Source organism: Myotis yumanensis, unplaced genomic scaffold (genome assembly GCF_028538775.1).
Source record: "Myotis yumanensis isolate MYYU_CA2020_CCGP unplaced genomic scaffold, mMyoYum1.0.hap1 SCAF_15, whole genome shotgun sequence".
In the NCBI taxonomy this organism is placed as follows: Eukaryota; Metazoa; Chordata; class Mammalia; order Chiroptera; family Vespertilionidae; genus Myotis; species Myotis yumanensis.
Genome location: NW_027223766.1, coordinates 3,152,778 through 3,174,151, shown reverse-complemented (window position 1 = coordinate 3,174,151; position 21,374 = coordinate 3,152,778). Strand labels below are relative to the sequence as shown.

The 21,374-nt window shown below is 55.0% G+C and overlaps 1 protein-coding gene across 1 annotated transcript in view; it reads left to right on the top strand.

Annotated features, from left to right (window-relative positions):
- ATP6V0D2 (ATPase H+ transporting V0 subunit d2) overlaps positions 1-20,515 on the top strand; it is a 31,476-nt gene extending 10,961 nt beyond the window's left edge. Inside the window, exons 3-8 of the mRNA XM_070392212.1 lie at positions 9,010-9,188; positions 10,145-10,224; positions 11,667-11,744; positions 17,201-17,377; positions 18,185-18,262; positions 20,068-20,515. Coding sequence (XP_070248313.1) covers positions 9,010-9,188; positions 10,145-10,224; positions 11,667-11,744; positions 17,201-17,377; positions 18,185-18,262; positions 20,068-20,229 — 754 coding nt within the window. The 3' untranslated portion in view covers positions 20,230-20,515. The remainder of the gene's footprint in view (positions 1-9,009; positions 9,189-10,144; positions 10,225-11,666; positions 11,745-17,200; positions 17,378-18,184; positions 18,263-20,067) is intronic.
- The last annotated feature ends 859 nt before the right edge of the window (positions 20,516-21,374 follow it).

Sequence of the window (21,374 nt, the reverse complement as noted above, 5' to 3'; positions counted from 1 at the left end):
GACTTCAGTGTTAACAGTGTGACCGTGGTGGTGGCCCCTCTGATAAAGCTTGTCTTCCATTTCCTTTTTTCAAACGCCCAGTGGAGCCGATGGGGAAAGTGTGTGCTGGGACTGGCGGGGACACCATGTGACATTGTGGGGTCACTTGTGGTGGTGCTGAAATATCACAGATTGTTCTTCAGGCCACAGCTGCCCTTCCCGGTCCCCTCGCGACGGATAAGGAGCCCCAGCACAGTTAGGAGTGTCTGTGTTTATCCTTCTCTGTCACCAGTGGTCACAGTCTTTCAATGCAAAGGCCCTGCTTCTGAAAAATGCTGAGCCCAGCCAGCGTGCTCAGGATTGGAGCATCAACCTATGAACCAGGAGATCACAGTTGGATTCCCGGTCAGGGCACATGCTCAGGTTTAGGGCTCAATCCCCAGTAGGGGTTGTGCAGGAGGCAGCTGATCAACTATTCTCTCTCATCATTGATGTTTCTCTCTCTCCCTCTCTCCTCCTCTCTGAAATCAATAAAAATATATTTTAAAAATATATCTATATATCTATATATCTATATCTATATATCTATATCTATAAATCTCTCTCTCTCTCTCTCTCTCTCTCTCTCTCTATATATATATATATATATATATATACTAGAGGCCCGGTGCACAAAAATTTGTACACTCGGGGGGGAGGGGGGTCCCCTCAGCCCGACCTGTGCCCTCTCGAAGTCTGGGACCCCTCGGGAGATAACGACCTGCTGGCTTAGGCCTACTCCTGGGTGGCAGAGGGCAGGCCCAATCCCTAGGAGCAGCCCCTGGTCAGGCTCAGAGCAGGGCCGATTGGGGAGTTGGGGCGCCGCCCCCTGTCATGCACAGAGCAGGGTGGATCGGGAGGTTGCGATGCCACCCTCAGTCACACTCAGGGTACGGCCGATTGGGGGGTTGGGGCACCGCCCCTTGTCACACTCAAAGCAGGGTCGATGGGGAAGTTGTGGCGCCACCCCCTGTCACACACAGAGCAGGGCCCATCAGGGGGTTGGGGCACTGCCCCCTGTCACTCAGAGCAGGGCCCATCAGGGGGGTTGGGGCTCCTTACCCTGTCAGGCACAGAGCAGGGTCTATCAGGGGGTTGGGGAGCTCCCCCCTGTCAAGCACAGAGCAGGGCCGATCAGGGGGTTGAGGATCTCCCCCTGTCACTCACAAAGTAGGGCTGATAGGGGAGTTGGGGCACTGCACCCTGTCACACTTAGGGCAGGGCTGATGGGGAGGTTATGGCTCTACCCTGTCACACACAGAGCAGGGCCTGTGGGGGAGGGGGGGTTGGGGCACCGCCCTCTATCACCCACAGAGCAGGGCTGATCAGGGGGTTGGGGTGCCACACCCTGTCACACACAGAGCCGCAGGGCGATCAAGGGGTTGGGGAGCTCCCCCCCTATCAGGTGCCTGGCTACCGGCCGCCACCTTGGCTGGCAGTTAATTTGCATATCGCCCTGATTAGCCAATGGGAAGGGTAGCGGAGGTACGGCTAATTACCATGTTTCTCTTTTATTAGATAGGATATTCCCCAGCCAGTTTGGCTCAGTGGATAAATCATTGGCCTGCAAACTGAAGGGTCCCCGGTTTGATTCCTGTCAAAGGCACATGCCTGGGTTGCAGGCTCAATCTCCAATGGGGGGTGTGCAGGAGGCAGTGGATCAAAGATTCTCTCTCATCACTATGTTTCTATCTCTTTCACACAATATTAAATGTGCTTTCATTAGTCCAGTAACTAAATTATATCCAGCACTCAAAACTTTGCCCCCCCCCCCAGTGGCAAGCAGGGAGCCATGGTCGGCAGCAGGTGGACCGTGTTGCCTGCGTGCAATGTAGACGCCCTGTACAGCGCTATGAATATGAGCCAGGCCCTCGACAGGCTCAGAAAGGCATAAATGAAAATCTCCCTCACCCCTGACTGGATGTCCCTGTCCGGAATCAGTAGGCAGTATAGCCACTGGATGTTTGTGGAATCCATGTTCACCCCTGTAATTAGTAGCACATTACAGAGCTAGAAAAACCCTCCCAGACAACTCGCAATTTCATGTTATGCAGCCTGGTGTGTTGGCGATTTCTTAGCCAATATGTTAGGGGTAAAGACCACCAGAGGCCAGTCCCACAGCTAGTGCTGCCGTTGGGTGGCCCATGCCATGTGACATCAGCAACATTTGTGTCAGAGGGTTTAGGGTGTTGGTTTAATGTCGTGGGTGTGGAAAAGTGTAGATTGCCATCTCTACAGCAGTTCCCTGAGTGGGTTACAAGATCCTTCCTTTGCTCTCCCTCACCTTTCTGGTTAGGCATCAATTGACCACCAGGGGGCATGACTGATCACAGTAACCCCTTCTCCAAAGCACTGCACTCCCCCTCAACTGTTCCGGGAGAGGTTGGAGGCCTCCTGGACTCTGCTGCTGAGCCAGATGGCCCCTCATTTGATCTTATTGGCTTTATCCTTTTCATTTATTTTTTAAATATATTTTTATTGATTTCAGAGAGGAAAGGAGAGGGATAGAGAGATAAACATCAATGATGAGAGAGCATCATTGAACAGCTGCCTCCTGCACCCCCCCCCCTCCCCACCGGATAAAGCCCACAACCCAGGCATGTGCCCTGATGGGGAATCGAACTGAGACCTCCTGGTTCATAGGTCAACACTCAGCCTCCGAGCCACGCAGCTGGGCTGTTGGCTTTCTCTTTCTAATAAAAAAAAAGAACGTGTACTTTAAAAAAAAAAATTATTTCATTGTTTAAAGTATTATAGATAGTAGTACATATGTCTCTTTTTTCCCCCCATTGACCTTCCCTGAACGTGTACTTTTTATTTTTTATAAATATATTTTATTGATTTTTTTTACAGAGAGGAAGGGAGAGGGATAGAGAGTTAGAAACATCAATGAGAGAGAAATATCGATCAGCTGCCTCCTGCACATCTCCCTACTGGGGATGTGCCCGCAACCAAGGTACATGCCCTTGACCGGAATCGAACCTGGGACCCTTGAGTCCGCAGACCGACGCTCTATCCACTGAACCAAACCGGTTAGGGCAGAACATGTACTTTTTAAGAGTTGGGGTTTTTTTAATGTATTGGGGTGACACTGGTTAGTAGAATTACATAGCTCGCAGGTGTACAGTTCTATAATATATCATCTGTATGTTGTACTGTGTGCTCACCACCCCAGCCAAGTCTCCTTCCATCACCATTTATCCGTCTTTATCTTCTTCTACCGTCCCCGCCCCTCCACTCTGGTGATCACCAGGCTGTTGTCTGTGTCTATGAGTTTTTTGTTTTGTTTTAACTTAAGTAGTGTTTTCTACAAACCAACATTCGCATAATCATTAAATGTATTACTTTTTGTTAATCCTCACCCAAGGATATATTTTTCATTGATTTTTAGAGAGAGTAGAAGGAAGGGAGGGAGAAGTGGGGAGAGAGAGAAACATTGATGTGAGAGAGACACATCATGAATGCACCTGAGCAGGGCTGGGGATTGAATCTGCGACCTTATGGTGCGAGAGCGGTGCTCTAACCATAGAGCCACACCGGCCAGGGCTATTAAATTTATTTATTTTTATTTTTTAATAATTTTTTATTGATTTCAGAGAGGAAGGGAGGGAGAGAGAGATAGAAACATCAATGATGAGAGAGAATTATTGATTGGCTGTCTCCTACATGCCCCCATGGGGGATCAAGCCCGAAACCTGGGCATGTGCCCTGACCAGGAATCCAACTGTGACCTCCTGGTTCATAGTTCGATGCTCAACTGTTGAGCCATGCTGGTCAGGCTATTAAATTTATTTGATGTTCACAACGGCACAACAACCCTACCGGGTGGCACTAATATTACTGACATTTTAGAAATAAGGAAACAGATAAGGACTGTATGTCAGTACCCAGTTCCCAAAGACTAGAGACCAGAGGTAACCACTCATAAGTTTATTGCAGATCTTCCCAAATTTTTTTTTGTAAAAAATAAATATGTGTGTGTAAACAAAGAAATATAAATATGTGTATATATACAATTATACATACTCTAGGGCAGTGGGCGGCAAACTCATTAGTCAACAGAGCCAAATATCAACAGTAAGATTGAAATTTCTTTTGAGAGCCAAATATTTTAAACTTAAACTATATAGGTAGGTACATTGTTATTAACTTAATTAGGGTACTCCTAAGGCTTAGGAAGAGCCACTCTCAAGGGGCCAAAGAGCCGCATGTGGCTCGCGAGCCACAGTTTGCCGACCACTGCACTAGGGGCCCAGTGCACGAATTCATGAACCTTGAAAGGAACTGTGGGCTGCGAGGCTGCGGTGGGCACAGGGGCGGGTCTCTGCCCATCCTCCATGTCCCCGCCCGGCCCCTCCCACCGCGCCCCTGGTCCCCTGTCTGCCAGCAGCCCCACTCCCGCTGCCGCTGCTCCCATGTGCTGACAGTGCAGGCCCACACCCGCTGACAGTGCAGAGTGATTGGGGCCGGCACCGTCAGCAGGTGTGAGTGGGGCCGGCACCGCCAGCGGGTGTGAGTGGAGCTGGCACTGTCAGCAGGTGTGAGTGGGGCTGGCACCGCCAGCGGGTGTGAGTGGCAGCTGCTGCCCTGATCACCCTCAGGAGCAGGGGGAGGTGGAGAAGCCCTCAGGGGCAATCGGGCCGGTAGCTGCCACTCGCACCTGCTGATGGTGCCAAGCAATCGGGACTGGCGCCAGGCACCAGCAGCGGGTGCAAGAGGTGGCTCTGATGCTGGCAGTGGATGCAAGCAGGGTGGGACTACAGCATGTGGGACAAAGAATTTTCAATAACCACCAGAGGTTTGCCCCGATGACAGCGACCAGCCTTGGTCTGGCACCCCCGCTCACCTGCTCCACCATCCCTCCGCAGCCAAAGCCTGCCATGTTCCATGCTCTGATGTCTGCTGCTGACACCTGCCATGTTCCGCATGCACCCCCTGGTGGTCAGCACACGTCATAGCAACTGTTTGTTTGGTTGTTCCACTGTACGGTCTATTTGCATATCAAGGTTCCATATATAGACTAGAAGCCTGGTGCACAAAATTCGTGCACTGGGCGGGAGGGGGGGGGGGTCCCTCAGCCCAGCCTGCGCCCTCTCACAGTCCAGGACCCCTTGCTCCTTACAGCCCACCTGCATGCTGCTCCTTACTGCTAGGCTTGCTGCTCCTTAGTGCTGCCGCCCCTGCGCTCGCCAGCCATGAGCCCTGCCTCTGGCTGAGCAGCGCTCCCCCTGTGGGAGCTCACTAACAACCAGGGGGCAGCTCCTGTGTTGAGCATCTGCCCCCTGGTGGTCAGTGCACATCATAGTGACTGGTCATTCTTTTTTTTTTTAACGGAAGGGCTTGACCACAGGTGCCCTGGCAGCATCAGACGATCCCTCAGAATGGGGCCAGACCAATCCCGAGGGGCAGGTCCCTGGGCCAAGTGTCCAGGAGCTCAGGCAGCCACAGTGGGCTCTTTTTTTTTTTTTTAATATATTTTATTGATTTTTTTTTTTTTTTTTGCGACTGGTCATTCTTGTCGTTCTGCCGTAATAGTCGCTTAGGCTTTTATTATAGAGATAGTAGGTTTCATTGTTTGTTTTAGAACAAGGAGATCATATTATATGTATCACATAATTCAATTTGTCTTTTTCATGTACTCTATGAAGAATTTTCTACATCGATTATACAGAGCTATCTTACTTAAGGCATATATTGTATTCCATTGTGTGGGGTGTGCCATCACTTATTTAACTGTTCTGCCTTTGCCCAGCTAGGTGGTTTCATTTCTTTGCTATTTCATTTAATGCTGCAACAGACTTCATTGTACATATATCAGGCTTTCTCGAGCCATAACTTCTTTGGGATGGATTCCCAGCAGTGAAATTGCTCTGTCAACGGATATGCGATTTTTGATTTTGATAGATACCTGCACATGTCTCCGTTCTTGTTTCTCTCCTGTCCTCTCGGCTGCTTGCTCTTTCCTGGGCATAAGAAATGCGATTCTCTCAAACCTGTCACGCTGGTGTCTTGAGTGAGGCAGGTGAGAGCTGCCCCCTCTGTTCCTAACAGGGTGCAGAGCAGGTGTCGGTCAGCACTCCGCGCTCACCCCTCTGACCGGCACGAAGAATCGCTTGCTGGTGTTCCCTATGAGTCACCTCATGTTAACAAACGTGTCCAGGAAAGGGCCACCTTGGAGCCATCTCCTCGATGGAAAAGGGTAGAAAAGGCAAGGACGAGGCAGCGATGACCCCAGAAAGGGGTCGGGGGCAGGTGCCAGGGAGCAGTCAGCTCCTTCACTTCTGCTTGCCCAGCGGGCACCAGAGTGCACCTGACTGTCCCCACAGAGAGAAGGTGTGTAACCGATTGAAAAGCATCATCGCATTCGTGTTCAGGCCCCTTGGAGGCCACAGATAGGTACTGAACAAAGACCCGTCTTCACGGATATTAGAACGAGTACAGATGGTAGGCGTCCTGTCTACACGACTCTATTTGAGATGAACATGTAAAGGGACTTGCCCAAAAGCAGTGGGATTAGTGCTTACCTCCTCGGACATGTAGTGAATATCTGAGTGGATGAGCTAACTTGTCCTCTTGTTCGCCGTTGTTAATACCAATATATATCGAAGATTCATTTCACCCTGGGATAAATAGAAGTGAAAAGTGCAGAGAGAAAAAGTCACTTCTAGCGGGAGACACTTGGAAAGCTTAATGAGAAATGTGGCACTTGAGTGTGGTCTGGGGGGCGGGGAGGGTCTCAGCAACTCACAGTAGGGGGAGGGGAGCGAGCGTCTCCTGAGAAAGCAGGACAGAGGCTGGTGCAGGAAAGGGCTGAGCTTGGAGGCGCCTTTCACCTGAACGCCCCGCTGCTGAGAGCGGAACTGTAGGGAGTCTGAGGTGCAAGGGGAAGGTTCCCTCGCTTTTTCAGAGCCCCCAGGATTGGGGGGTGCTCCCAGGATTTGGGGGGAGTACTTCTAGGAGTTTGGGGGGATGGTCCTAAGATTTGGGGGAGTGCTCCTAGGATTTGGGGGTGCTTCTAGGATTTGGGGGGAGTGCTCCTAGGATTTGGGGGAGTGCTCCTAGGATTTGGGGGGAGTGCTCCTATGATTTATGAGGATGCTCCTAGGATTTGGGGGGAGTGCTCCTAGGATTTTGGGGTGCTCCTAGGATTTTGGGGTGCTCCCAGGAATTTGGGGTGAATGATGCTCAGCACTCTTGTTCTAAATATGCTGTTACTTCTGAGGAATTTTTCAGTGTTTTCTTTTGCTAGAAGAAAAAAAATGAGTGTGAGAGCAAAATGAATGGCTTTCTATGATTGTTTTAATTTTCACTTTTCTCTATTTAAAAAGGGAAAGTTCAGGGAAGTCAGAAAATGTCAAATTTCAGGAGGGAGCAGAATATTTCTGAGGAGATTCTTTTTTTATTTTTTAACACTTTTTAAAATTGATTGTTAAAGATAGAGAGGAAGTGAGAGGGAGAAACATCAATGTGAGCGAGAATCATTGATCTGCTGCCTCCTGCACGTTCCCTGCCAGGGATGGAGCCCACAACCTGGCCATGGCCCTGACTGGGAATCGAACCTGCAACCTTATGGTGCATAGTCAACACCCAACCGACTGAGCATGCCACCCAGGGCTGTGGGGGAGACTCGAGCTCTCAACAGGCTATTTAGCAAATCTGACCCAAAGGCAGCCTGTCCTGGGCGAGCTGTGGAGCTGGCGTTGGATTGAACGAACTGGAGCAAAAAGACACGTTTGCGATGTCATCGAGGCGAGCTCGGCCCTCCTGTCAGGTCCCGAGGACCCGTTGGGCCTGTTACGGGTAGACGGGCACGTTTTACACAAGAAGTTCACTGGCAATGAAATTACTTAACGTGGACCAAATGTACTTCACACACACCCAGTCCTTCCCATGAAAGATGGCTCCTGATTCTGCATGTACGTCCCTGTCCCTGTATGTACCTCCCACATGGACAAGTGTGACCTGGTCCTGGCACCGAATTGTCGCCGAGAACTCAGTTGCGTGTTGCAGACCCAGCCTCTCAGGTGGAGGGAACCCTGTAGCTCAGTCCTGAGAGGGGGCGGGGCCGGGGGGGCGGGGGGGGAGTCATGGTGCCTTAGGGATGGTCTGCTGTGGCCATGGCGTTTGCCAGCTGCTTGCTGTCCAGTGCCCCCTAAGGGTCACCCAGCCCGTCCTGAGGCCTCCATGTGACACAGGGGCAGGCCTTTCATGTGTCAAAGCAAGTATGGATGACAACTAGCTAACCAGCAGCGTTTCAAGTTTAATGAACACATTCCCCAAAAGATAACACGAAGCCTCCTAGAGTTCACAAATCTCAAAGGGAACAGCCTATAAAACAAGGGCCACGCAAGGGTAACTCTAGGGCTACAAGATGCACAACAGGATGGTGACAAATGTCATGAAATGGGCATAAGTCAGACTTTGAGCGAACATTGCAACAGGTAAATGGTTCATGGTCTGTGGGCGTTCCGGTCTTCACGCCACACCCGGATCGATAGCCCTCATCTTCTACGAGCAGCAGGTGAGTTTAGCAAGGATTCTATTGACTAGAACTAACTGTAAAACACAGAGATGTAGAAATCTGAGGCTGAGCAAGGAGCATAAACAGGGCAGATCTTTTACACCAGAGATTGCGGGCTGGTCGTTTTCTGCTCCTTTTCCTCCACAGTCCTGTTTACAGGAACATCTTGTTCTGGGACTGGGACCCTCCTTAGCCAAAGCCACTGCCCGGGGCTTTCCCGCGCGCGCGCGCGCGCGTGTGTGTGTGTGTGTGTGTGTGTGTGTGTGAGTCCCATGCCCCCAGGTGCGGAGACGGCCCTCCAGATGAGGAGGCCGCTGGTGCGGAGCCCGTGCGCCCATCCTGTCTCAGGGCCCGGCTCCTCCGCGGGGCAGCTCGGGGTCACGCACCTTCCCCGGGAAGCACCGCCCGGCGTCTCCCGTGGGTGCGTGTGGCCGGGTGCGTGTTCCCCTGACGGCCGTGCCTTCCTCCAGGTGCGCCTACATGATCGACAACGTGATTCTGCTGGTGAGCGGCGCGCTGCAGAAGAAGTCCGTGCGGGACCTGCTGGGGCGGTGCCACCCGCTGGGCCGCTTCTCCGAGATGGAGGCCGTCAACATCGCCGACACGCCGTCCGACCTCTTCCACGCGGTCCTGGTGGAGACGCCCTTGGGTATGAACGTGGGGGCGCTGCTCGCTGCCTGTGCGGTCACTGCCATTGGGAAGTGTGCCCCCACGTCACCGTGTCCCCGTGAGCACAGCACCAGTGGAGAGGGTGCTGGGAGTGGGGGGGCCTGAGGAGCCGACCGGCCCAGCCCTCCTTCCTCAGCCAGACAGGACGCCCCTGCAGTCACCTAGCCGGGAGTGAGCGGCTCAGCTCCAGTGCCACCAGCTGTGCCGACCAGGAAAGCACCACAGGCCTTGTGGCTGGTGGAGCCCTCCCTTCTGAGATGCAGTTTAGAATCAGCGCCTTTCCTTCCCTGTAGTCGCCGGTCCGCACAGGCTTCCGGAGGGCGCAGGTGTCGGGCGCCCAGGAATCCGTCAGCCCTGACGGCGTGGAGATGCCACCGGCGTTGCCCAGGCATTGTTGTGAGGAAGTCTGCACAGGAGCGATGCCCTACTGATCATTTGGCAAAATAGTCGCCATTTTGCACAAAAGTTTTAGAGAAAAATACATGTGTCATCAAGTGCCCGGTGCTGTGGTGCAGGTCCCAGGAGGGAGGGGTCTGGCACGGACACGGCTCAGCCTGTCCCACCAGGCACGTGGGCAGCTCGGTCCCCTCCGCCCCACTGCAGAGCTCTGAATGTGAAATAAGACATAAATAAGTACAACTCCGTGCTCGGCACAAAGTAAGGGCACAGAAGGTAAGTGTTACCACTGGGTGGCGGGAGACGGCAGACTTGAGCCTGGACGTGGGCGCTGCCCATGCTGGGCACCCGCTGGGTCAGTGAGTCGCATGCTGCGCCCGCGCAGCCGTGAGTGCTTAAGGAGCGGTCCCGGCGGTGCCGCGTGGCCGTCCTGCCGGTGGAAACCCCGTGTCCTCCTCGTGAGCAGGGCAGCACGTTCAGGAGACTCTCCGCTTGCAGTCCTGCTTTTCACTGACTCACCTGTGATGACTTCTGTTCCAGCGCCGTTCTTCCAAAACTGCATGTCTGAGAACACACTTGATGAGCTGAACATTGAAGTTCTGCGCAATAAGCTATACAAGGTAACTGCTTTTACTGCACACGCCGTCCTAGCCAGGGCTCTTGTCAGCCCCGATGCCCCCCCTTCCCTCACCCCCCGCCCCCCATGTGGCGAGGCGAGGCGAGGTGAGGCCTGTTGGAGCATGCGTGTCCGCTCCCCGGGCAGGAGGTGGCTGAGAGGAGGTCACAGCCCATGCTCTGTGTCCCCAGGCCTGGCTGGAGCGTCAAGGTGGCGATGGGCAGGTGGACAGGAAGCAGCCGGCATTTACAGGGCGCCTTGTTAGGCAGAGCTCACCTCTGTCCTCCATTCTGTGAGAGTCCTGGATGCCGGCTAACCTGTCCCACAATTGTCATCCCCTGACAGTGGGCAGCGTACCGAGATGGCCAGCTGGCGGGGCGTCCTAGGTGCCACTCGCATAATCTGGCCACTGACTGACTGGACAGTGCTGCCCCGTCCAGGCCTCGCTGTGTAACAGGCGCTGAGTAAGCTCTGTCCTTGCACTTGGACGACCACAGCGCCTTCGGACGTTCTCCCAGAGCAGCTTAATGAACGTGGGCGCCACCCTCTGTGCAGCACGCCCTCCCCGAAGCACTGCATTGCAGGCATCGTCCTGGTTATGAATATGGGCTACCAGAGGCTCCCTAACACAGCCAGCAGAAGGCCCTGTCCAAGCAATGCAGAGGCGCTAATCCAATCTACCCAGCTAAACGGGACCAGGGGGCGTGGGGTGAGGCGACCAGACCAGGGGGCATGGGGTGAGGCGACCAGACCAGGGGGCGTGGGGTGAGGCCACCAGACCAGGAGGCGTGGGGTGAGGCCACCAGACCAGGAGGCGTGGGGTGAGGCGACCAGACCAGGGGGCGTGGGGTGAGGCTACCAGACCAGGGGGCGTGGGGTGAGGCGACCAGACCAGGAGGCGTGGGGTGAGGCGACCAGACCAGGGGGCGTGGGGTGAGGCGACCAGACCAGGGGGCGTGGGGTGAGGCGACCAGACCAGGGGGCGTGGGGTGAGGCGACGTGGCGAAGCAGTTCCCTAGTGAGTGCAGTGTGGGCTCGGGCCCAGGCGGCGGTGACTGTAGCCAGGCCTGCCTTCCACCCCGTGCTCAGAGCCCCCCATGCGCCTCCTGAGAGCAGAAAGGTCAGCACAGGACCAGAGTGGGAGTCTTTACTGAGCTGTGAAAGGGCTTGGCACTCGTGGTAGAGAAGCCAGAACAGCCAAGTGAGGTCACCGAGATCCACGCAGAAAAGCGATGGTAAGTGGTTTCGAGGCAAGATAAGCACAGCTGTGTTCTTCTCCAGCCTGTGCCACGGGCGTTAGTGTGAACACTTCCCCCATCTACTGTCTCCCCTGGGAGAAGTGGTTCAACTCCATGAAAGCGCTGAATACGCCATGAAAAGCAGATCTAGACACGTCCACAAGGAGCAGATGGTCACCCTGTTGCTTTATGGTCTCTTCTTATCCAGTCTTACCTGGAGGCGTTCTATAACTTCTGTAAGGATCATGGTGACGTCACAGCAGAAGTCATGTGCCCCATTCTCGAGGTGAGAAAGCGTCCGTGACGTGTTCATGCCAAACGTGTGCTTCCACGTGTTTCATTGCTGTCATCGGACTGATGCTGCTGTATCGCAGAAGCCCCTTTATCTAAAGTGAAGCGAGCAATGCGTTTTGCTCTCTGTATGTCATTTGATGTCTTCCGTTAACAGTGGTATTTTCTGGCCCTGGCTGGGTGGCTACGTTGGTTGCGGGTTCGATTCCAGGTCAGGGCACATACCTAGATCAAGGGTTCTCTCCTTGGTTGGACATATAAGGAAGGCAACAGATCTCTCTCTCTCTCTCTCTCTCTCTCTCAAATCAGTAAAAACATATCCTTGGGTGAGGATTCAAAAAAAAGAGTGATTTTCCAAGTTTCCTACATTGAAGAGTTGTTTTAGATTTAGAAAAGTATAACACATAACAATGTGATCGTGCTTGCTGTATAATATGAAGGAAGGTCATAATTAGTGAGAAATTAGTAAGCTATGGCAATTACACGCTATAGGAATCAGAAGGACCCCCAGCTTCCCCCCAGTGAGGGGACATGGTCGCTGTAGAAGTCCTCCCCTAAAGGCCGCGCGTGCACCCAGCGCGGGGGAGGGGGGAGGTGGGGGGAGGGGGGGACTGGGGAGGGCTCAGCGTTGGCTTCTGCTTCTCTGACAGGAGCTATTATACGTCTTAACTCCCTTTGTCGTCAAAGGGGAACCTCATCTGTGCCCGAGGCCTTTTGTTTCAAACATCACTGCTCCGAAAGCCAGGCATTGAGGGCCTCGGGCATCTGGGCACAGTTGGCATTCAATGCAGCCTCTGGCTGGCTTCCTCAGACACTTGGACTTAAAAATTAATGTATAATTTAAATAAATATATAACTTAAAATAAATATGTAACTTAATTTTTATTGATTGGAGAGAGAGAGAGAGAGAGGAGAGTAACATCGATTAATTGTCCCACTTATCTATGTGTTCATTGGTTGACTCTTGCATGAGCCTGAGTGTGGATGGAACCCACAACCTTGGCGTAACAAGACAACGCTCCATCCAACTGCGCACCAGCCAGGGCAGGATAGAATTTAATTCTAAGTTATACTGGTCTATTCCGGGTTCAGAAAAGCCCTGTGAAAACAATTTTCATCTCTTGCTCTGACTTCATTGGCGGGCAGATCCTTGCGTATGGATCGATGACTTCTGAATTCAAGAGAAACCTGAGGAGAACTACCCTTCAGGCAAAAGGGCGGGGGTGCGGCACCTGAATACCTTCCCCTGCACGTGGTGTAGCGCACGGTCCTGACGGCACCTGGCGGCATTAGGTCCCCTAAAGCAGCTCACCCTCCCAGCGTCACAGCTAGAGACACTGCCGGCCTGTGGGAACGGAAAGTGAGCAGCCTGAGAGGCGTGTCACTGGCCACTCCAACGGGTCTTTTTCCTCGTCTGTTCCACCCAGAGGGTGGGGCTCGATGAGTAAGGAACTTCTTAAGGTGCACACAACGTCAGGAAGTGCGCGTCTCTCCGGACTTCTGGTCACATCACACACATCGGCAGCCTGGTGACCCGATGGAGCGCTGTCCCTTCTTCTCATGAATTTAATCACGAGCCGCGCTCGAAGCAGCCACATTATCCAGGGCTCAAACACAGTGTCCGCATTCCTAATTCCCATGGCTTAGAAATGGTTCTTACGCTTTACACCAGGGGTCCTCAAACTACGGCCCGCGGGCCACATGCAAATACAAATATTGTATTTGTTCCCGTTTTGTTTTTTTACTTCAAAATAAGATATGTGCAATGTGCATGGGAATTTGTTCATAGTTGTTTTTTAAACTATAGTCCGGCCCTCCAACGGTCTGAGGGACAGTGAACTGGCCCCCTGTTTAAAAAGTTTGAGGACACCTGCTTTACACCAACAAAAGTGGAATCGGAGTCACGTTGAAACAAAAGGTATACAGCAGCACTGGGACCAGCCAACACTCAGTACGTGCCAGACACTGTCCTAAACGTCACATACATGGATTCCCTTGGACTTCAACATAGCACAGGGATGAGTAGTTTAGCGTCTATTTTTCAAGGCGGGTAATTGAGGCACAGAGGCCTGATGTCACAGTTAGTGGGGGCCAGGATGGGAACTCGGGCATCCTGGCCCCCAGCTCCAGTTCCTACATGTTCATCCGCCTCTGCGTTAAGTGCACAATCCTTCCCCACAGGAAGGCTGAGCTATAAGCAGGATCACACCGTGTGGGCTGCAGGGCCCCAGAACCCCACGAGAATGGTCTCTGGGCAAGGACCGCGTAGGCCTGAACGCAGGCTCACTGGGCCGGTGGGACCGGCTGCTGAGTCCCAGGTTCTCACAGCCACTTCCTGTCCCTTAACCTACCACGCTAGGTTAGGTTTCTCTCAAGCTGCGATAAAAACAATAATCCATTTAACCGTCTTCATACATTTATGTAGAAACATCAGTTACATGTGGCATGCGATTCTAATGTTTTTTGAAATATATTTTTATTGATTTCGGAGAGGAAGGGAGAGGGAGAGAGAGAGATAGAAACATCAATGATGAGAGAGAATCATTGATCGGCTGCCTCCTGCATGCCCCACACTGGGGCTCGAGCCCCAACCCAGGCAGGTGCCCTGACCCAGAATCAAACCGTGACCTTCTGGTTCCTAGGTCGACACTCATCCACTGAGCCACACCAGCCGGGCTGATTATAATGTTTCTTGATGTGACCAGATTTGTCAGGTTTATAGCAGCATTAGATCACGTAACCTCCCCTTTATCTGTGTAGTTTATGAAGTTCTCACGCATGTGGTCTCGTGCTCTCTCGTGTGACAGGACAGACTCACAGGTGGAGGGTGTTACCTGGGCTTGCATGCGAACATTTGACTGAATTTCAAGACTGTGACTTCATATAGAAAGTTAGCTTGTGTCCAGGGCACCCCTGCTGTCTGTGTGGCTAATGCCACAGGACAAAGAGCCCAGAACATGCGGTCTGGTCTCCTGGTCAGTACACAGCTGACAAGCCCGGCCTGCTTCCAGTTCTCGTCACTGTCCTCCACGGCCCTGGGCCACCCCAGCTCCCTGCTCTGTCCTTCACCGCTGCTCCCTGCCGCTGTCCCCCACCTCCCTGCACTGTCCCCACCCCTGCTCCCTGCGCTGTCCCCCACTCCTGCTCCCTGCTGCTGTCCCCCACCTCCCTGCGCTGTCCCCAGCCCTGCTCCCTGCCACTGTCCCCACCCCTGCTCCCTGCTGCTGTCCCCCACCTCCCTGCGCTGTCCCCACCCCTGCTCCCTGTGATATCCCCCACCCCTGCTCCCTGCACTGTCCCCCACCCCTGCCCCCTGAGCTGTCCCCCACCCCTGCCCCCTGCCACTGTCCCCACCCCTGCTCCCTGCGATATCCCCCACCGCTGCCCCCTGAGCTGTCCCCCACCCCTGCCCCCTGCGCTGTCCTCCATGGCCCCCGGCCCACCCCTGCTTCCTCCAGATGTGAATGGGGGAGAACGGGTGGCCTGACAGCCCAGCTCTACCGATGCAGCTGACAGTGACTTGGAAGAAGTCCCAGAGTACAGTCACCTTCTGCAACAGCAAAAGGCTGTGGTTTCAGAATGAACGGGTGTTTGTAAGGAGGCGTGAGGGAAAGGACCGGATTCTGACGTACCTGCACCCACAGGCGCTGCCCGTGCGCCCTCCAGCCAGGGTGTCGGATGTGGACGGTCAGCCTCTTACAGTTCCCATTGCATCTTCTCACCCCCGCAGGAGGGAGGGAGCCAGGCAGAACAAGGGGAGTCACCAGCTACTGGGGTCCAATGAAATCATCACCGGGAGGGGAACTAGCAGGGCTTTCTGTGAAAAGGGGGTCTGTGGCCCCTCAAACGCAGGGAGGATCTCAACAGGTCGAGTTCTGAGTGGAGCCCGTGCGGTGCAGGCTGTGGAGACATGTTCCCAAGGGGAGAACGCAGACGTGGCTGCTCAGTAGGCTGTCTGGGGCGTGGCCCTCTCCTGGCGCAGCCCTGACCGCCCTCCCCCAGACCCCCGACCCTGAGGAGGCACACTGAGGACCTGCCCATCAACCCACTCCGCCGGGCGCCATGTGGAGGTTCCTTTGCCGTGGACCGCCCTCTGGCCCTTCCTCCCTCACCCTGCGAGGCCTAGAGTACGACGGGCCGGTGCTGTCCAGGGGCCCGAGGCAGCTGCCTTCGGCTCCAGATCAGGCGGCCCGGCCTCTGGCCGGCCGGGAGGATGGGAGGACTGGCTGCCCGGCTCCTCGCCCTGGCTCCTCGCTGTGGCCTCTGGGTTTGAGAGGGGCTGTGAGCGGAGGCTGCCCCAGGATGGCTGACGGGGCAGAATCGCAGGCCCTTCTGCCACGGGTCGGGCGCTGGACGTTCAGAATGAACGTGAACAGGACAGGCATGGCCCCAGAGGGTCTGGTCTCGAGGGGAGAGAAACCCAGGCAGATTTTAAAATGACAGGTCACGTGCCGGGCAGGGGCTCGGGTACCAAGAAGGGTTCCCAGCACCGGCACCGGGAGCAGCCAATCTGGGCTCGGGTGGGGGTCGGAGGAGGACATGGGGACCAACGGAGAGAAGGACAAGGTGCGGGTGCCCTGGAGGCCCGCGGCCGTCTGCCCGGAGCTTCACTCAGCAGAGAAGACCAGTGGGCACATGCGACCCATCGCCCCACAAATGAGGAAACAGCCAGAGAGCAAGACCACCTGCTCCGAGTCATATCATTCTTAGCTTAGAGTCAGATTTACTGCTATTTAACCTAAAAACAACAACACCCACCTGGCCGGTTTGGCTCAGTGTATAGAGCATCAGCCTGCAGACCAAAGGGTCCTGGGCTCAGTTCCAGTCAAGGGCACATACCTTGGTTGCAGGCTCCTCCCCGGCCTGGGCCCTCGTTGGGGCTCGTGAAGGAGGCAGCCAATCGATGTGTTTCTCTCACATCGATGTTTCTCTCTGTCTTTTCCACTCTCCCTAAAAATCAATGGGAAAATATCCTCTGATGAGGATTAACAAAAAAACAAACAAACAAGCAAAGCAAACTAATCTCCCCACCCAAACCCTGGGTAGCACAGACTCTCCTCATGTGAAGAGGCCTGACCCACAGTCAGGGGGGCTTGGAGGGCATGGCGTGCACTTTCTCTTCCAAGCACCCGCTAGGCCTTCCCCGGGCACCTGTGCTCCGTCCCGGGGCACCCACCGCGCAGCGCAGACCTCACGCCCGCGTCCAGGAGGAGAGCTGCCGGCTGCTGGCCGGTCACACGCCAGTGCCTGGGAGCTGCGTGGGGTTTAGAGCCAGGGCCTGGCTGCTCGGCAGGCAGCTGCCCGGTTCTCGTTCATAACCCTGGACTGAGCGACAACTAGATGCAGAGCCGAACGGGAAACAAATGGCTGGGTAATGCTTGCCTCCCTAGGGCTCTGTCTCTAGCCTTGAGCAGAGGCCGGGTCTCACCGCTTTCTCTCTTGCAAATTCAGTTTGAGGCCGACAGGCGAGCTTTCATCATCACCCTCAACTCCTTCGGCACCGAACTGACCAAAGACGCCCGGGAGGCCCTCTACCCGACCTGTGGCCGGCTCTACCCCGAGGGCCTGCGCCTGCTGGCCCAAGCGGAGGACTTCGAACAGATGAAGAGGGTCGCGGACCACTATGGGGTACGTACATGACCCGGTGCCCCACGCTCTCGTGGGCCCTGGACGCCGCACCCTCCCTGCTGTGCCTCCCTCCCGGGGGGCTGTGAGGTGCACAGGGACGTCTCTGTGACCATTGGATGGCACGGTCCTCAGGGGCTGACGCAGCGATTCCCTGGGAACGGCGTCCAGGGAACGTGAGCTCACGTCAGAGCAGGTGGAAGAGCCCACCCAGAGGCCCTTCGAAACGGCCGGGGTAAGCAGGCGAGGGGCCCCTGGCTGTGCGCCCCGGCTCTGGGGGGCAGGATGGAGAGGCCCCACCTGCCGCCTGCAGCTCAGGTCCTGCTCCTCCCAGCCGCTCCTCGCTCCTCTAACTCAGCCCTGCAGGCGCGGCTTCCGGACTGAAGGACCTGCCCATCTTTCCCGGGGCTCCCTGGACGCCTCTGGGGACCACGGAAGGCGGAGGCTGTGCCCAAACCTCTGCAACACCTGCTGTGCCTCGGGGGCTGTGTGCGGACTCTCCGAGCCTGGGCTCCCACCCCCGCACTTGCAGGCCCACGAGGCACATTCCCTGCGCCCCAGAGTGAGAGCTGAGCCTGGAAACGAGCTCCAGGCCCCCGGCCTGGTGGGGCCGCGCTCGCCATGGGCTGCGCTACCATCCCACCCGCTGTCTCTGGGGAGATTTATATTTCCTCAGGAGGCCCGAGAGTTACAAGAGCATGTCCTCTGGGGATAGGCTTGTAAATAGATGCCGTTTCTGTTTGCTAGGAGCCATATACATTTATGAGAAATGAGAACTTGTTACAAAATAGTCTCTCCTCTGTCTCTAAGGTTTACAAGCCCTTGTTTGAGGCTGTGGGTGACGGCAGTGGGGGGAAGTCGCTGGAGGACGTGTTCTACGAGCACGAGGTAGGACCCGCCTGTGCATGGATGGCCGTGCCCGCTCCTTCCCCGCACTGGGGTTAACATCCTCTCACGTGGGCTGTGAGTGAGGCTCCGCCTCACAGCCGTGGTCTCGGAGGGCGGCCCCTGTGCAAGGGCCCCGTGGGACGGAGGTGCAGAGCGGGCTGGGAGGGAGGCGGCCCGAACTGGAGCGAGGGGAACGGCCCAGCGTTCTCGCCATCACAGCCTGCCTGTCGTCACGGGCCAGCCCGGTGGGTGCCGCCAGCCCAGCGCGCCCCCCCTCCCTCCCGGGTTTGTCCAGGGTTGGGACGCAGCTCGGGCACAGCTGTAACACGTGGGAATTATTCCTGCGGAATTCCACGGAGGGTCCGAGTCACGGTTCCCTAAAAAGGCAGAAAGGTCCATGGGTACTGAGCTGCTCAACAGAAGGACTTGTTTCGTTTTGTGTTATATTTTTTACCAGCAATGACCCCTAGTCTAACACACTTTTCCAGCGCGGTCCATTCATTTCTCCAAGCCACGGGCCCTTCCACTGCAATTGACAGGAAGCCACAGAGAGCCCTGGGATGGACGCTGAGAACCTGTGGGCTGCACAGGCCACAGCGGGCAGACCGACTCCTGTCGGCCCTGCTCTGAGCGCTCTCGGGGCCCAAGGGGCGTCAAAACCGCCTCCAGCTCGGCCCGCTCTCCTTCCCTCCACGGGGACAGAATACGGAACGGTCCCATTTCCGACTGCCCCAGTTCAAATGTTTTTTTGAAAATTTTATTTTATTTCTCTTCTACAGAGAAAAACACAAACAATCGCCCTGTAAGTCAGGTTGCTGCAGAGCATTCTAGAAAAGCTCATCAGAGCTGAGTCTGGACGCCAGGGGCTGGGATGCTGCCCTGGCGGGAGTTAGGCAGCTGAACCTTCCCAAGCTCTTAAGGCTGTGGCCAAAGAAAAATGCTTTCTCTGAATGCGACAAGCCCACAAGCCAGATGCCAAGTAAATGTGGTTCCAAAATCACACACACACACACACACACACACACACACACATTCAAAAACTCACACAGGGACACACACACACACACAAACACAGACACACACACAAAGACACAGATACACAGAAACACACACATACAAAAACAGGCACACACATGCAGACACACACAGGCATGCACACATACACACATACAAATAGACACACACGTAGACACAGACACACACACAAAGACACAGACACACACAGAGACATACACATGGACACACACATAGACACAGACACACACACACATATGTGCACACACACAGGTCCTAGGAGTCTGCTCAGAGTGCTGCTGAGATTGGCAGATTGCCCTGTGGGCCTACAAACTTGCTCTAAATTCCTGGTGTTTTTAACACATGTACTGCTCCAGCACAGCCACTCTGCTGCTTCCTGCTGGGTAACACCTGTGCTCCGGGCGAGCTGATGGGGCGTGGGCTGACGATGCTCCCGCCCTCGCTGGGCTGACGGTGCTCTGTGCCCTCGCTGGGCTGACAGGGCGTGCTCTGTGCCCTCGCTGGGCTGATGGTACTCTGTGCCCTCGCTGGGCTGACGGTGCTCCCGCCCTCGCTGAGCTGATGGTGCTCTGTGCCCTCCCTGGGCTGACGATGCTCCCGCCCTTGCTGGGCTGACAGTGCTCCTGCCCTCGCTGGGCTGACGGTGCTCCCGCCCTCACTGGGCTGACGGTGCTCTGTGCCCTCGCTGGGCTGACGGTGCTCCCGCCCTCACTGGGCTGATGGTACTCTGTGCCCTCGCTGGGCTGACGGTGCTCTGTGCCCTTGCTCAGGTGAAGATGAACGTGCTGGCGTTCAACAGGCAGTTCCACTGCGGCGTGTTTTATGCGTACACGAAGCTGAGGGAGCAAGAAATGAGGAACATCGTGTGGATCGCCGAGTGCATCTCGCAAAGGCATCGCACTAAGATCAACAGCTACATCCCGATTCTGTAACCCGCCCGGGCCGCGGGGGCAGAGATCACAAATGTGAAGAGGATGCTATTGAGCAAAATGAAAGGAATTGTGTTAGATTATCGGGGCTACACCGAAGGAAGCCGCGCGGCCCCGCGTGAATTGCAGACATATCTAGTTTTCACGTTTATGTCTCACTCTTCGCCGGCCTTGGGCATGCGTTTTCATTAACCCTGGGGGACTTCCCCTACTCTTAGTTTGTTGTGTTAAAACCAAATCTAATAAAAGTGTTTTACTCCTGCTCTTCATCCTTCTCCACGGGCCCAAATACTGGGTGTCTGTCTTACTGTTTTCCCCCTCCCCTGAGGAGGTGCTTCAGTGATTCTAGAGAGAGAAGAAAGAAAGAAAAACATCGATTGGTTGTCTCCTGCATGCGCCCCAAACGGGGAATCAAACCCGCAGTCTGGGTGTGTGCCCGGCCTGGGTGCATAGGACATGCTCGAAACCCTGAGCGGCCATCGGGGCCTGTTTTGCTCTTTAACTGTCGGTTCCTTCCATCGCCCACAAACCCCGAGCTGTGCGTAGCCCACATGGCCACGTGTGACAGGAAGGCTCCTTTTGCAGGGGCACTTGGCCTGGTGGCTCAGAGAGCTGCAGCTTAGCATGAACTTCCTGCACAGTGGCAGTGTCGATGTGTCACCTGTGCAGCTTTCTCTAAACACAAGACACAGCTCTCTTTATTACCGTTCCTTCACGCTTTGCCTGAGCAGGAAGTAACCTCACTAGACTGGATTTTACACATGAAGCAGCAGAAATCATAGGGTCCATTTGCAGGCCGTGGATTCTCTATAAACCTTCACTCGAGCCGGTGCCCAGAGCCGCCCAGAGGAAGACAAGCAGTCCACACGCTGCTCAAGTCCTTTCTTTCCAACTAAAAGGTTCCAACACAGGAAATCTGTGCTGCTGTTGGCGGGGGGGGGGGGGGAGGGGGGGGGGGAGGGGGGGGGCGCGGGTTGGGGGGGAGGAACTTTCCTCGACCTCCAGGTCCTTCTGGCTGGTCTAATAATCACATAGACAGGAGACAGGTGAGCCAGAGAAAATGACGAGATTAAATCCGTATGTATAGGGACCCTGCATACGAGAGAGGCAGACTCAAGGGGATGTGGGTACAGAAGCCCTGCGCTAGG